Below are 12,015 nucleotides of genomic sequence, written 5' to 3' on the forward strand. Positions count from 1 at the left end.
AAACAGCTCGGGCTCAGGCGGCCGCCTTCAAAGTAAGACGCTCCGGAAGAGCAGAAAACTTTCAAAATATATATATATATATTTATATCCTTACATCTGGATGCATATTTCAGTTTAAAAAGCAGAACAATGAATGCGATTTTTTTTTTAACAAAGTATAATACACTTTTTTTACATTACATGTGATCTGTTTACCTGGAAAACACTGACTTAAAGCTCCGTTTTAGGCCTTAGACACATTACTTATGTCTTTTAAACTTTTAAGTATTTAGATTAAACAGTAACTTTATGCATGCTTTTGATGTCCAGTGACTCCCTCTAAAGATGAATAGACTTTGCATAACCAAACTATGAAGATATCAAAGCATTTAAAAGCTCTTTAGCGTCAGTTGTGTGGACACTATGTTGGCATAATTGTAACTCTGGATGTTCAAAGATCATTTAAAAAGTCTCCCTCTCAGTAAACTTACATTAGGAGGTCATGTGACTTAAGTCACATAAACCCCTGCTTCCTGTCCAGCAGCGCCACGACGTTACGTCGTTTTTCTCTGCGGACTTGCATCAGTTATTCTGACTGCTGTTCAACTTTGACCGGCTGAACATCGTGTATCTGCCAATAAAGCAGAGCTTTTAAAGGATAAGTCGGTTTCAACTTTAAAAGGTGTTTTTATTTGTTTTTTCATTGATTTTTAGTACAACTTGCAAGATGTACACACACACAGTTAATAATAACCAGTCAGGATTACACTCAGAATCCATTTGAGATCATCCTTGAGACTCGGAAAACATTCAAATATGGACCTATTGCAGGTGTACTCGTCACAAATACGGTCTCCACAAACAGCAGGAATATGAAACGTGTTCACATCTTTAGCTTGAAGGTGTAGTTGTTGTTCCTTTAAAATTCCCACAAAGAGAAAAGCGTTTATTTTAGTTTTAGATCAGTAGATAGACATGCATATCTCAGGATGAATCTGCAGGAAACACTGCAACAACCCATGTGCAGCTCGACACAAATAAAACATTCCAGAACTTATCTGATATTGTCATTTAAAGAAGAAATAAACTTCCACCTCCTTCGTAATAAAATAGTTTTTTAAAAAAAGCCAAAATCATTATAGTGGGAGGTGGGGTCTTAATGATCTGAGGTGATATTTTAGTGAAACTCATCCCCTAAATGAAGTCAGAATACACTTATTCTTTTAAGAAAAGAAAGAAAAAAAGCACGATAGCATCAGTACAAAGTCGGACACATCCTCTGTACCCTCAAATTTAGCTCCTTATTGTTTCATAGTGCAACATGAATATTGTTTTACAACAAAGATTAGTCCACTGTGCAGAAAATGCTTACATCTTAGTATTACGTTCCATTAGTGTAAGCACAATGTGTTAGTTTGCTCTCCTATAGGCTCTCTGCCATTTAATGCAACAACAGTTCAACCACAGGCAGCCTAATTACACTGAAAATACAGGAATTATTCAGAATAAATCTAAATATGCCGCATCATTTATTCTTTTTTTTTTTTAAACTAAACAAAAAAGGGCACCTAAATGCACATCAGCAAATCAAAACATGTACAAATCTGCAATACTTGGGTAGAATAGGCACTTGAATTGAAAACAGTTCAGCCAGCCCTCTGTTATCTTTGACGACATCACAAAGACGCGGCAGTTCACTTTTTCTTTGTTTGTTTGTTTTTTTGCTTTTTTAAGAAAGAATTTTCAACCAGATGACGGCAGAAACCCCAAGAAACAAACATTAGCCCTGATAACTCCAATAACTACAACAGACACGGCCAAGTCAGCCACACACAAGTTTCAGGTACGGAAGAACAAAAAAACTGGGACCAGGAAGCTCTAGTTTCCGAGTATAAAGTAGAAGCGTCTGCTACAGTATGGGAGGGAGACTCGCTCCAGGAGTAGGTATTTTCATTGTAAAATGTACCGCGTGGGAAACGTTGTAGTGCTTTTTATGACTTATTCTAACAAACAGAAAGGGTTCATCGGCCAGGTAGTAATGTGTTTCACACTACGACACAATAAATAAATAATAAATTAAAAAAAAGAAAAAAGATCGTCGTATAAATAAAACATTTTGTTAAATAATTCAAAAGGTAAAAAGAAGCAGGCGGTGCTAAAAATCATCAAACATGTGCTCCTGTTCACTGTTACAGTGTTTAAGGTCTTGTTCTGTTGACCGGTCGCTATGACAACACGGCAAAGTTCAGGCGGGGGTTGTGATCTTCAACCACAAATAACTGTCACCATGGAGAAAGTGATCAACTTGCACACCCAGAGAGAGCTGGGCTTTTTTTTTTTTCGTACAAGTGAAGGAGCACATACATAAAGCCACCTTCTAGCCTCCTTAAAAGCTGCAAACTGTGCATGTGTTGTGATTCTTAGTTGAGATGCTCTTGATTTAAAGTACCGTAACTTATATTTGTCGTGTAAGAACATTTGAGATAACAACAATCTACCAACACAAGTTAAATTAAATGGCTCCAGTTCATAAAAGCTAGAAACTACTTCACAGCTGCATGTTGGACAGAGAGGTGCTCCCGACTTTTCTGTGACTCCAACCATGAGAGCAGTTTGTAGCTGTCATGAAACACTAACAGATTCATTTTTCAGCCGCAAATAACAAACCGAAACCCGAGCGTGCGAGCCCTCTTACAGTCTGTGTCTGCGAGGTTCGGAGCGTGGCGGGGAAGGCGGCGGCGGCAGGGTGACGGTGGTCGGGGGCTCGGCTGCGTCGTCCATTGGCAGGACGAGGCGCGTGCCGCGGATGGCCACGTCGTGCTCCGCCAGGACGAGCTCGTGTTCCAGACCTTCGTTGAACTGTCCTTTCCCGGCGGTGGAGGAGCGCGTGGGGTTGATGGTGCGGGATCCGGACGCATCGGTGCTGACGGTGACGTCGGCGTACAGGGAGCTCACGTTGGCATCGTTGGAGATGATGTCGGAGTCGTCGTCGTGGAGCTGCCCTTCATTCTGGTGGGTGGAGAGGGCAAAAGGAAAAGAGGAAAGCGGGAGGAACTTCAGACGCTTCAAACAAAAAGATAAATCCAAAGCCACAGGAAGAAGAATTTCAAGGATTTTGAAATCCTCGTCACTGTTTGGGGTTTTTAAAGCAGTAGCACTTGAACTATAATGAACTGCGCTTTATGTCCAAACCTCATAGGCCTGCGGGCTGGTGAGGCATCGTGCCAGCGGTCCACAGCAAGCCGGCAGAGTAGCAGTGAGAGGCGGACCAGTGTGGGTCAGGAGGGGTTTCAGATAGCTGGAGAACAAGGTTCTGTCAAGGAATCAACCCTTTAAACAACCCACTTTCAGTTAAATAACCCGGTTAGGCAGAGATCCAGTCTAATGACTAATGGATGTGAACTTTAGCTTAAACTTTTCTTCACACTTAACTGCATTCCATGGCTTGCTGAGAAACATTTTGGGCAAAATTTTTAAACTACAGGAATAAAATTGAGACTTTGTAAACATAAAAAAATGTTGTGGCTACGTCTGTAAAACGTCAGTACAGACACAAAGGTATAGTGTTGAATAGCGCCCCCTTCTGTTTCAAGCTGAATAAAGCATCCACAGTTCAGAAGAGACAACTTAAGCTCCACGGCTCCAAGGATACTTGTGGTCAAAGTTATACCAGATCCTGAAGGGCCAGGCGCTCTCGTGTTTGGTGCTCCTCAGCTGCGAGCCATCCAACGCTGAGCTCTGTGAAGCAGGACATCGCACCTTTTAGTCTCCCTGCGTTTAAATCCCTTCATGTACTTGGACAAATGATTAATAACATCAGATAAAATATAGGACTTTCAGTTAGAAATAATCACTCACAGAGTGTTCTTGGTCAGAGTCCACGCCCACTCTGGAAAAGAAAATGTGCAATAGTTACCTAGCAACAGTCCAACATACGCACAGAGAGAGGCATGCAAAGGGATGTCCAGCCTTACGGTATGCTCATGAAAGACAGCATGGGCATGGTGCCCCCTCCACAGATCCACACAGTGAAGAAGACAATCAGCAGGGTGGTCGAAAACATCATTTGACGGGCATAAGTTGCTGTGTCTCTGATAGAGAGCGCAAAGGTCATGGCCCCGCGCAGACCTGGAAGAGACGGAGGACGAAACAGGAATTCTCTTACAGTCACTCTGAGGGGACGAGGCAGAGACTAAGGGGAAGTCTATAAGGATAAGGCAGGCCTTTTTCTGTGTTGTACATTTGATTTACAGTTAGATAAAAATAGGGGTTCCAGTTTTTCTCAAGAAAAGCGGCAAAATATGTTTTAAGTTAACTCCGTGTTTGTTCGCGGTCTGAGTGGTATTACGCAACAGTCCGAGTGAAAATCCAGCACCATTAAAGCTGGTAATATGACATGTAGAGAATGGTTCCCTTTTATGCCTCATTAAGATTGCGAAAACAAAAAAGAACAAAACAAGTTTGAGCACATATGTGGGGGATTTCTATCAAAAATACCCGGCCAACGCAGGGGCTGTTATTCACAACAAAGCTGTTTCTGAGCTGTGTGGGTCTGAAAAAGAAGACGACCTCTGCACCTGATCAGGGCTTTTTGGTTGTTGTTGGGTTTCACTTCACAGCTTATTAAAATGGATCCAGGATCCAGGTGAGGAGTGGCACGCTGGGTCTGGGTGCCAGCCTGAGAAACCCCACGGGATCCTCGTCTTTACTACGTACCTGCGAACATCATAACGTGCTGAAAATTCGATCTGATCTTGTTTTTGCGACCCAGGTTGAGCAGGAAGGACAGGGGGTAGATGTTTGCAGCTCTGCCCAGAAACACTGCCACCTTCACGGCACAGCAGAGTCAAGGACACAACCCACTCATATCATGACACAGTGCAGGCAGACAGAGGTGGAGTGGAAAATCACTGGAGGTGGATGGAGGCTTGGAAATACCATTTAATGGCTGACTAATCGTCCCTTTGAATGTGGCCTCAGTTTCCATTTGCTTGCACTGTTTCTGTAATGTCAGTCATTAAAGTGTTCCAGCAGCATTTCTGCAGTATATTAGTATCAGGACATAAGAACACTTTTTGAGTGCTGACGGCTCAGGAACAGCTTCAAACTCTGCGTGACTGAGAATAAAAGCAGAATTAAAAGCTGGCGACAGTTTGGAATAAGCCTCAATGTCAGTGCAATGTCTGGATTCGTGTCGCCACAGCGTGAAGGATACAAAGGCTCCGATGATGAACAGCGGGTTGAAGACGTGGGACTGGAAGGAGAAGAGCGTCAGGCCCATGTAGGAGAAGATGAAGTTCTCTGCCAGGAAGTTCAGCAGCTCGAACAACTGACGGAAAAGAGAGAAGGTGACGACAACATGAGCTTCTCAGGAAGTGTCAGTGTGCCGGTTCCACTGGTTGAGCGTAGGTGCTCGGGTTGAAACAGAACCCCACCAAGCTTGACGGAGGAGTTGTTATACTTCTGTATTTATTTTGGTTTTATCAATGCATTGAAAAAAAAAAAAACAAACAAAAACTATGTCTGTTGTTGTGTTTTTTTCTGAACATTCTCGTTGCACCATCAGAAAAAGATTTGAAAAGATTTTCCACGTAAAAACTACCTGTGATGCGTGCTTGGTATTTAGCTTAGCTTATTATAACCTTGTGGTGTCCTCATATAACCAGACATCTATCTGAATGATATCCGAGTCAACTATTAACCACATGTGCGCTTGTTTGTCGGCAAACAACACTCCTAAAGGAACAGTATTGCTTGTAATATCTTACCCTGCTCCTGTAATTACTCTTAAACTGTTCAATATTTGGTCCTAATGGGCCTTTGTGTCGGTGCTTCTAAAAACCTCTATGAGGTCAAACATGCAGCCGCAAGACCCAGCAGCTCTCAAGACACTAATGATAGCACCTAATGATTTCTAAGAACCATCTGCAGCGTGATCATAATCAACATCCTCTCTTCTGGGTATTTGCTACTGAAGCGTATCAGTCGTAATTCTATTTTTTCTTTGCGTCCGTTTGCAACTACGGCACTTTGTAAACTAGATTCTTTTAAATGGCAGAGGGTCTTTAACGTCCCACAAACAGGTGGGATGCTTGCTGCATTGGTTTGGACTAAATGTATTGATTGCTGGGGAGTAGAGCGGCTTAAAAAGATGGAGGAAACTGACATGTTTTCCCTTCCGTGCTTTACCTGTTTGGTCCTGTCTTGAGATTCACGGGAGAGATTGTTGTAGGTGTAGTGAGCCTGAGTGATCCCACAGAACAGCACCGCCACCACACCTGTAAAACAAAACGCACAGTAATCTCACCTCCACCTCGAGAGGAACACTGACGCTAGAGGAGGGATTCAAAGCATTTATACAACTGCACTAAAGGGCGAGTCTGGTATTACGTTGTGATTGTATTATTGTATTAAATCCCATCAAAAGTTATTTATCAGAATTATTCATTTTCACGTGCTGTGATCCATCAGCCACCGCTGCTGCACCGGTTGGCATGTTTTCCCTTCATTTCCCCCCACACTGCAGTACCAAATGTGTACCAGCTGACTCACTGTTGCAGTTTAAGTTGTGTTGTATGAACCGTGACGACTTTCAAATCAATTTTAAGAAAATACTGAGCATTTTGTGACTTTATGTGTCTTTATTTTTGTCTTCTTGAAGAACCGAGGAGAGCCGGAGAACGGGCAGATGGAACAGCACACCTTTGGTTTTGCTCTTTCTTTGGTTCAAATGTATTCTGGTTTTCTTTGATGCAAAAAAATGGATATATGGTCTATTTAAGATTGTGATCTCAAGTTTATCAACCACACTGCGATTAACCAGTATTACTAGTGTCTAGAGGATCTGTGTTGGGTGATCTAATCTGGCCTTGTTGTGCATGTCTCACCCTTCCTCTGTGTATTTACAACTTCTGCTAACACCATGCAGGTGCTTGAAAAAAGGTCCCAGTAAATATAAACACGCATGTCAACAGCCTAACTCTAAAGTGGAAAAACTACTGCTGTTTGAGCTGCATGCACGTGTCCTGGCTGCAGGTTCACCTGTAAAACCACAAGCCTCAGCCAGCAGAAAGGTGCTCCAGGACATCAGGAAAAACAGAGCCGTCTCCAGCAAAGGAAAGTCCCGCAGCTTTGTAAACTTAGTCACGTGAGGAGGGGTGAAAGTTAAGGAACAAAGCCAGGCGTGGCAAAAGAACAAGGACACAGTTCTGGTTACAACGGTTAAACGTGGCTGAATCATCAGATAAAAGGATATAAAAGCGGTCATAACTCCAGTAGCCACTCCGAGAGCAAAAGCTCCACTGAACACACCCAGGAAGATACCAAAGGATTTCAGCAAAGCCATGGCCTCAAAGCTGTGGCTGTTGTCCCCTGCAGGCTGATACCCCACAATGGAGCTAAGGGCAAGTAGAGTACACAGAAACATTTACATGAAAAAAATGGAAGCGGGCTCTCACTAAGAATTCAGGAAGGGAAAGTGCTCCAATGTCAAACACATGCTCTCTTTTTGTCAAAAACAGAAAGAGTGTCAGGCATCAAACCAAACCAGCAGCAACAAATCAAAAGTTAAAGGATTTCTGTGATGCTTCAAACCAGTTCCCAAGACAGACCTGGTGCCACCTGGACTGGAGGGGGCTTTTACTGGAATTAAAAGGGAGGCAACATTGCATGCTGAAGTTTGACTGGATCGCTCAACCTCGTTTGGTTCAAATTTGACCGCAGCAGGCACAGATTGGCAATAACCTTAATCCAGAAGAAATGTCAAATGTAATATTTTTTTTTATCATATGCAGGGTCTACAAAGCATAAGGACAACTGAAAACATTACAAAGGAGGCATAACAAAGAGCTGCGGTTGCTGAGGGATGTAGGGGAGGGCAGTGATGGTCCAAGTGGGAGGTGATTCAAGGCTACAATCTAAATAAGAGATCTGCATCACATCAGCTGAAAGGTTCTAATGCTTTAACAGCAGCAAATCCACACTGTTCAGCCACCCGTGCACCCACCCACCCACCCACCGAGGGGCAAATGTCAGGTTTTGTCCCAGCCATTCCTCATCCCCCCCGGACCAGACTGAGCTATTCTCTCCTGAGGAGCGAACAGCTCCAGCCCCCTGTCGGCCCTGCTTTTCCAAGCGGAGTAGGACACTACATACATACGTACGTACAGGCAGACGGTGAATGACACAGATGGGTGGAGAGAGGCGAGCAGTGAAATGACAGGGATTGGTGTTAGTATGGTTATTTCCACTCACAGACACTGCTGTAAAGATAAACTGCACAAAAACATTGAACTCCTTCAAGAGGCAAAGGTACAGAAACAGCGGCTGAATGCGCAGCTGATACTTACGAGGAGAGGACGATGGCCACGGCATCGTTGAGAACACTCTCCCCGAACAGTAAAGCGTACAGGTCCACGTCTACCTTCAGCTCATTGAAGATGGCCAGCACCGTGACTGAGACACAGAGATGGACAGGTGGACAGAAAACCCTCAGACAGACTGTCAAACGGTCCGAGTTATTCCACAAAATCTGGAAACCGTGTTTGTGTACATGTTTAATTATGGGAATCACATTGCTGCCTTGTTTTAATATCGCATACGGTGTGCTTGAGGCTCTCATGGCACTCTGTTACCTGGGTCTGTTGCTGAGACGATGGCCCCAAAGAAAAGGCAGTCGGTGAAGTAAAAATCCCCCCCAAGCTGACCCACAACTTTCATGAAGGACACAAAGCCATACATGATGAGCCTGAAAGAAGGAAACAGGCGGACAAGGCATTAGAGACACTGGCGCCTCTTTCCCATTCAACAAGCTTGCTTCAACCTGGCGCTGCACGCCCTTGTATTAGGCTGGAAGGCATAAAAACAAAGAATAAATCAAGAACAATAATCAAATGTGAAGGTACTGTCAGACATAGCCAACTGACTTACCCAATAACAAAGCAGGATATAACTGTTCCTATGAAGGCGTAGGCCAGGATGGAGCCAATGTTTCTAAAAAAATGCCTCTGAGGCAGGTTAGAAGAAGCTCGTTAAAACAGAAGCTGGAGAGAAACATCAGAAAAAATGCCAGAAGGTGAAAACCACACGCAAAATATTTGACCCCCTCTGTCTCCATATACCAGGAAAGTCGCACAAACAACAATTAAACTTGCTTTTAACAGATGCAATCTTTACTTCATGAATCATTTGGAAACTCTTACCCTTTTCAGACTGTAACCTGCATGGAAGATGATGGGAGGCAGCAAAATGTTGAAAAACACTTCCGGGTCAAAGGTCACCTGTAGGCGGCAGCAAGCCATAAATTAGTCATGGGCTTGTTTGATTGCATTACCCGCCCACTAAACACCATTCCAGCTGAACATTAGAGGGCTTTCTGTGCAATGTTGATTTTAGAGTATAGTATGGTACAGCCTACGGTCACCAATACAAAGCCACATCTGCTCTATCACAGAGTTAAAAAGCAAAATGTTACAGGTGAATAAACCAGACACAGTTTCCTGTCAACTCTGTGAAAGATTTCTACGTGCGCCCTCCTCCACTCAGCCCTCCATCCGATCATCCTCTTGCCTTTCGCAGCATCTCGTCGTCCTGCACCTGGTGGCCCTTGCCCCGGCTGACTTCCCCCCTCAGCGTGTACTCGTAGAAGCGTCCGCTGACGTTGACCAGCAAAGTGGCGGGACTGGCGTTGACGGCACAACTGAGGATCACGTCGGTCAAGCTCTGCGGCACATGGATGCCGAACCGCAGGATCACACCCACCAACAGGCCTTTAGGGGGAGGGGGGGAGAAGGTTTGAAGGCAGAGACACAAAACCCCAACGATGTCTGATTTCACACATCTCAAGCCTCACAACTTGAGTGGATGGGTGTCACCTAATACAACATTGTATTGGAGATTCTCAGACTCTGCAGCCTTGTGATCGACACATTGCTAACAACCCGAACTGAATGAGAGTACCTAAAGAGGTACGTTAGTTATTGGATAAAACAGACTGCAGCTTAAAAAAAAAAAAAAAAAAAAAAGTCTTTTATGGTCTGTGAATATTTAATTATGAATTAGAAAAATTAACAGCATCCATAACTAGACACCGGTCACATTTTTCTTTTCCATAGATAACCTGTTAGAAATTATACGGATTTTTAGGGTTTTTTAAGGGCTCATGAATCTAAACACAATGTGCCGTCTGAAGCAGCTCGTGTGTGTGCTGACACATATATAGGTGTCGAAATGAATGTACAAATGGAAGTGACCAAAACAGCACAATTCAAATCAGATTGAGATTTGAACTGAACCGCTGGTGTGTTCAACACACTTTAATTAGGTTTGGACCTTATAAAGATCAATTATCACCTGGCGCATTTCAATTATCCTACAAAAAGAAAGTTTCACTGCTATGAAAGAAGGCTGATTTTTCAGTTTCACCTTGGCAGCTGTCAGAGAAGAGACCCCAAAATGAAAATGTTTTTGAGTTAGCCTTTTATAGGTATAGCACGTGCAACATCGAATTGTACGACACCAGAGCACGTACATTACTGCATGTGAAACATGTACATGTGAGAGTTAAGTGTTTAATTGGCTTACTGGTTATGTTTAAGGAGCTAACGGGCAGCGTCACAGACAGCTAGCATTAACGCCAATTGATTGACATGACCGTTAGCTACCGTTAACGTTCTTACCATAAATCATGGCAAGTCCGGTTTCGTGCAAGAACCTAAATCGCCGGTGCTTGAAAAGCCATATCGTTAAAATGGTGAGTGTTAGTAGCATGATGAATATGAGCAGATTGGCACTGTCCTGTCGGTGGCTTTCCTCAGCCATCCTCTCAGTAACGACGTTATCGAACGCATTGCTGTCGCCTTGGCTCCCGACGAGCTGGACTGACAGCAGAAAAGGCAGCAGAAGGAGCGCTTTCGACGGTTTTACACCAAGAGAGCGTCTCGGTGTGAATTCCATTGCGGCTTTGAGAGAGAAAGTCACATTTGACGTTTAAGGTACTGTTGACTGAGCTGAGAAACCGCCTACTCCAACGCAGACGACAGCTCCTTCCGCACTCTTTATCAAAACAATGTGACTTCCGGTTCTTCAAAATAAACGTCAAGTCAAAACAAGTTGACGCTCTGGGACCAACAGCGTCCCCTCGTGGTGCCAGAGGGAGGCTAAAAATGCACAGTGGTAAAAGGGAACGTCAGGTGGCCGCGACATTCAAGACCCAACAATATGTCAGGAAATTCGGAAACATTTCACACGGCACGACAGCACAAAGTATAACACAGCAGAAGCAGAAATATGGAAGCACAACATTGTAGAAGACGAAAAAAACGAGAAAGTGTGGCATTCTAAAACATGTTAATTATGTGTTATCTGGTTTTTTTTCACTTCTTTTTTTTTTTTAGTCATAACTGAATATAACGCAATTTGTCAACAACTCCTTCTTGTCAAATTCTCTTTTAGTTTCTCAAACAGAACACAGGAACTCTTTCTTTCACACGGCCAGAATCACATTTACACCAAAGCCTGACGTGTGTGGCAAAGCTGCTTAGCGGTGCTTATGCTCCGTGGGTCTAAATTCAGACTCTCGCTCTGATATTTTGATGCCTTCACTCTGTAAATACAAGAAAATGAAGACCTACTGCACTTTCTTCAATTCATCGCACATTTGAGGATCAAACAGTCATGCTGGAAAGAAATTAATTTTACAAATTGGGTGAAAGTCAAACATTTTATGGACAAATGTACCTATAGCTTTGTTTTTCTTCAAATATTTGATAACGTTCTCTTGATCTTTGTTTAAAAGTTTCCTTATTATCATTGTATGGACTATTACTAGTATTAAAAACAGCTATACAGATACATATATATATATACATGTATATAGCAGTATAACAGTCATTTTAAGTAAGTGTTACATTTGAACATGTATTTTTTCACACATGATACTGAGACATTGCTTCCAAATCAGATTTCAGCGAATGCGTGACAGATAAGAGATGTGAGGAACAGTGCCTCTTCCTTTTTTGAGCTGTAAGACCGCAGTTT

General features: G+C 43.2%; 1 protein-coding gene across 1 annotated transcript; it reads right to left on the reverse strand.

Annotated features, from left to right (window-relative positions):
• Window positions 1–646: 646 nt before the first annotated feature.
• On the reverse strand, window positions 647–11,039 carry LOC142401349 (sodium/hydrogen exchanger 6-like). Its single transcript, XM_075486746.1, has 15 exons — window positions 10,656–11,039; window positions 9,547–9,746; window positions 9,180–9,257; window positions 8,908–8,984; window positions 8,613–8,725; window positions 8,328–8,433; window positions 7,021–7,376; window positions 6,169–6,257; window positions 5,195–5,308; window positions 4,696–4,807; window positions 3,954–4,107; window positions 3,838–3,868; window positions 3,632–3,717; window positions 3,172–3,277; window positions 647–2,988 (listed from the first exon to the last, which is right to left on the reverse strand). The coding sequence occupies exons 1-15, from the start codon at window positions 10,930–10,932 to the stop codon at window positions 2,671–2,673; spliced, it is 2,217 nt and encodes a 738-aa protein (XP_075342861.1). The 5' UTR covers window positions 10,933–11,039; the 3' UTR covers window positions 647–2,670.
• Window positions 11,040–12,015: the final 976 nt, after the last annotated feature.

This window comes from Odontesthes bonariensis, chromosome 16 (genome assembly GCF_027942865.1).
Source record: "Odontesthes bonariensis isolate fOdoBon6 chromosome 16, fOdoBon6.hap1, whole genome shotgun sequence".
NCBI classification, from domain to species: Eukaryota; Metazoa; Chordata; class Actinopteri; order Atheriniformes; family Atherinopsidae; genus Odontesthes; species Odontesthes bonariensis.

Coding starts and splice junctions, on each gene's coding strand:
- LOC142401349 (XM_075486746.1), bottom strand. CDS start 10,932: ATGGAATTCACACCGAGACGCTCTCTTGGTGTAAAACCGTCGAAAGCG. Junction 6,258..7,020: donor TGAGGCTTGTGGTTTTACAG/GTGAACCTGCAG, acceptor TTTGTTTTACAG/GTGTGGTGGCGGTGCTGTTC. Junction 2,989..3,171: donor CCAGCCCGCAGGCCTATGAG/GTTTGGACATAA, acceptor TCCACCCACCAG/AATGAAGGGCAGCTCCACGA.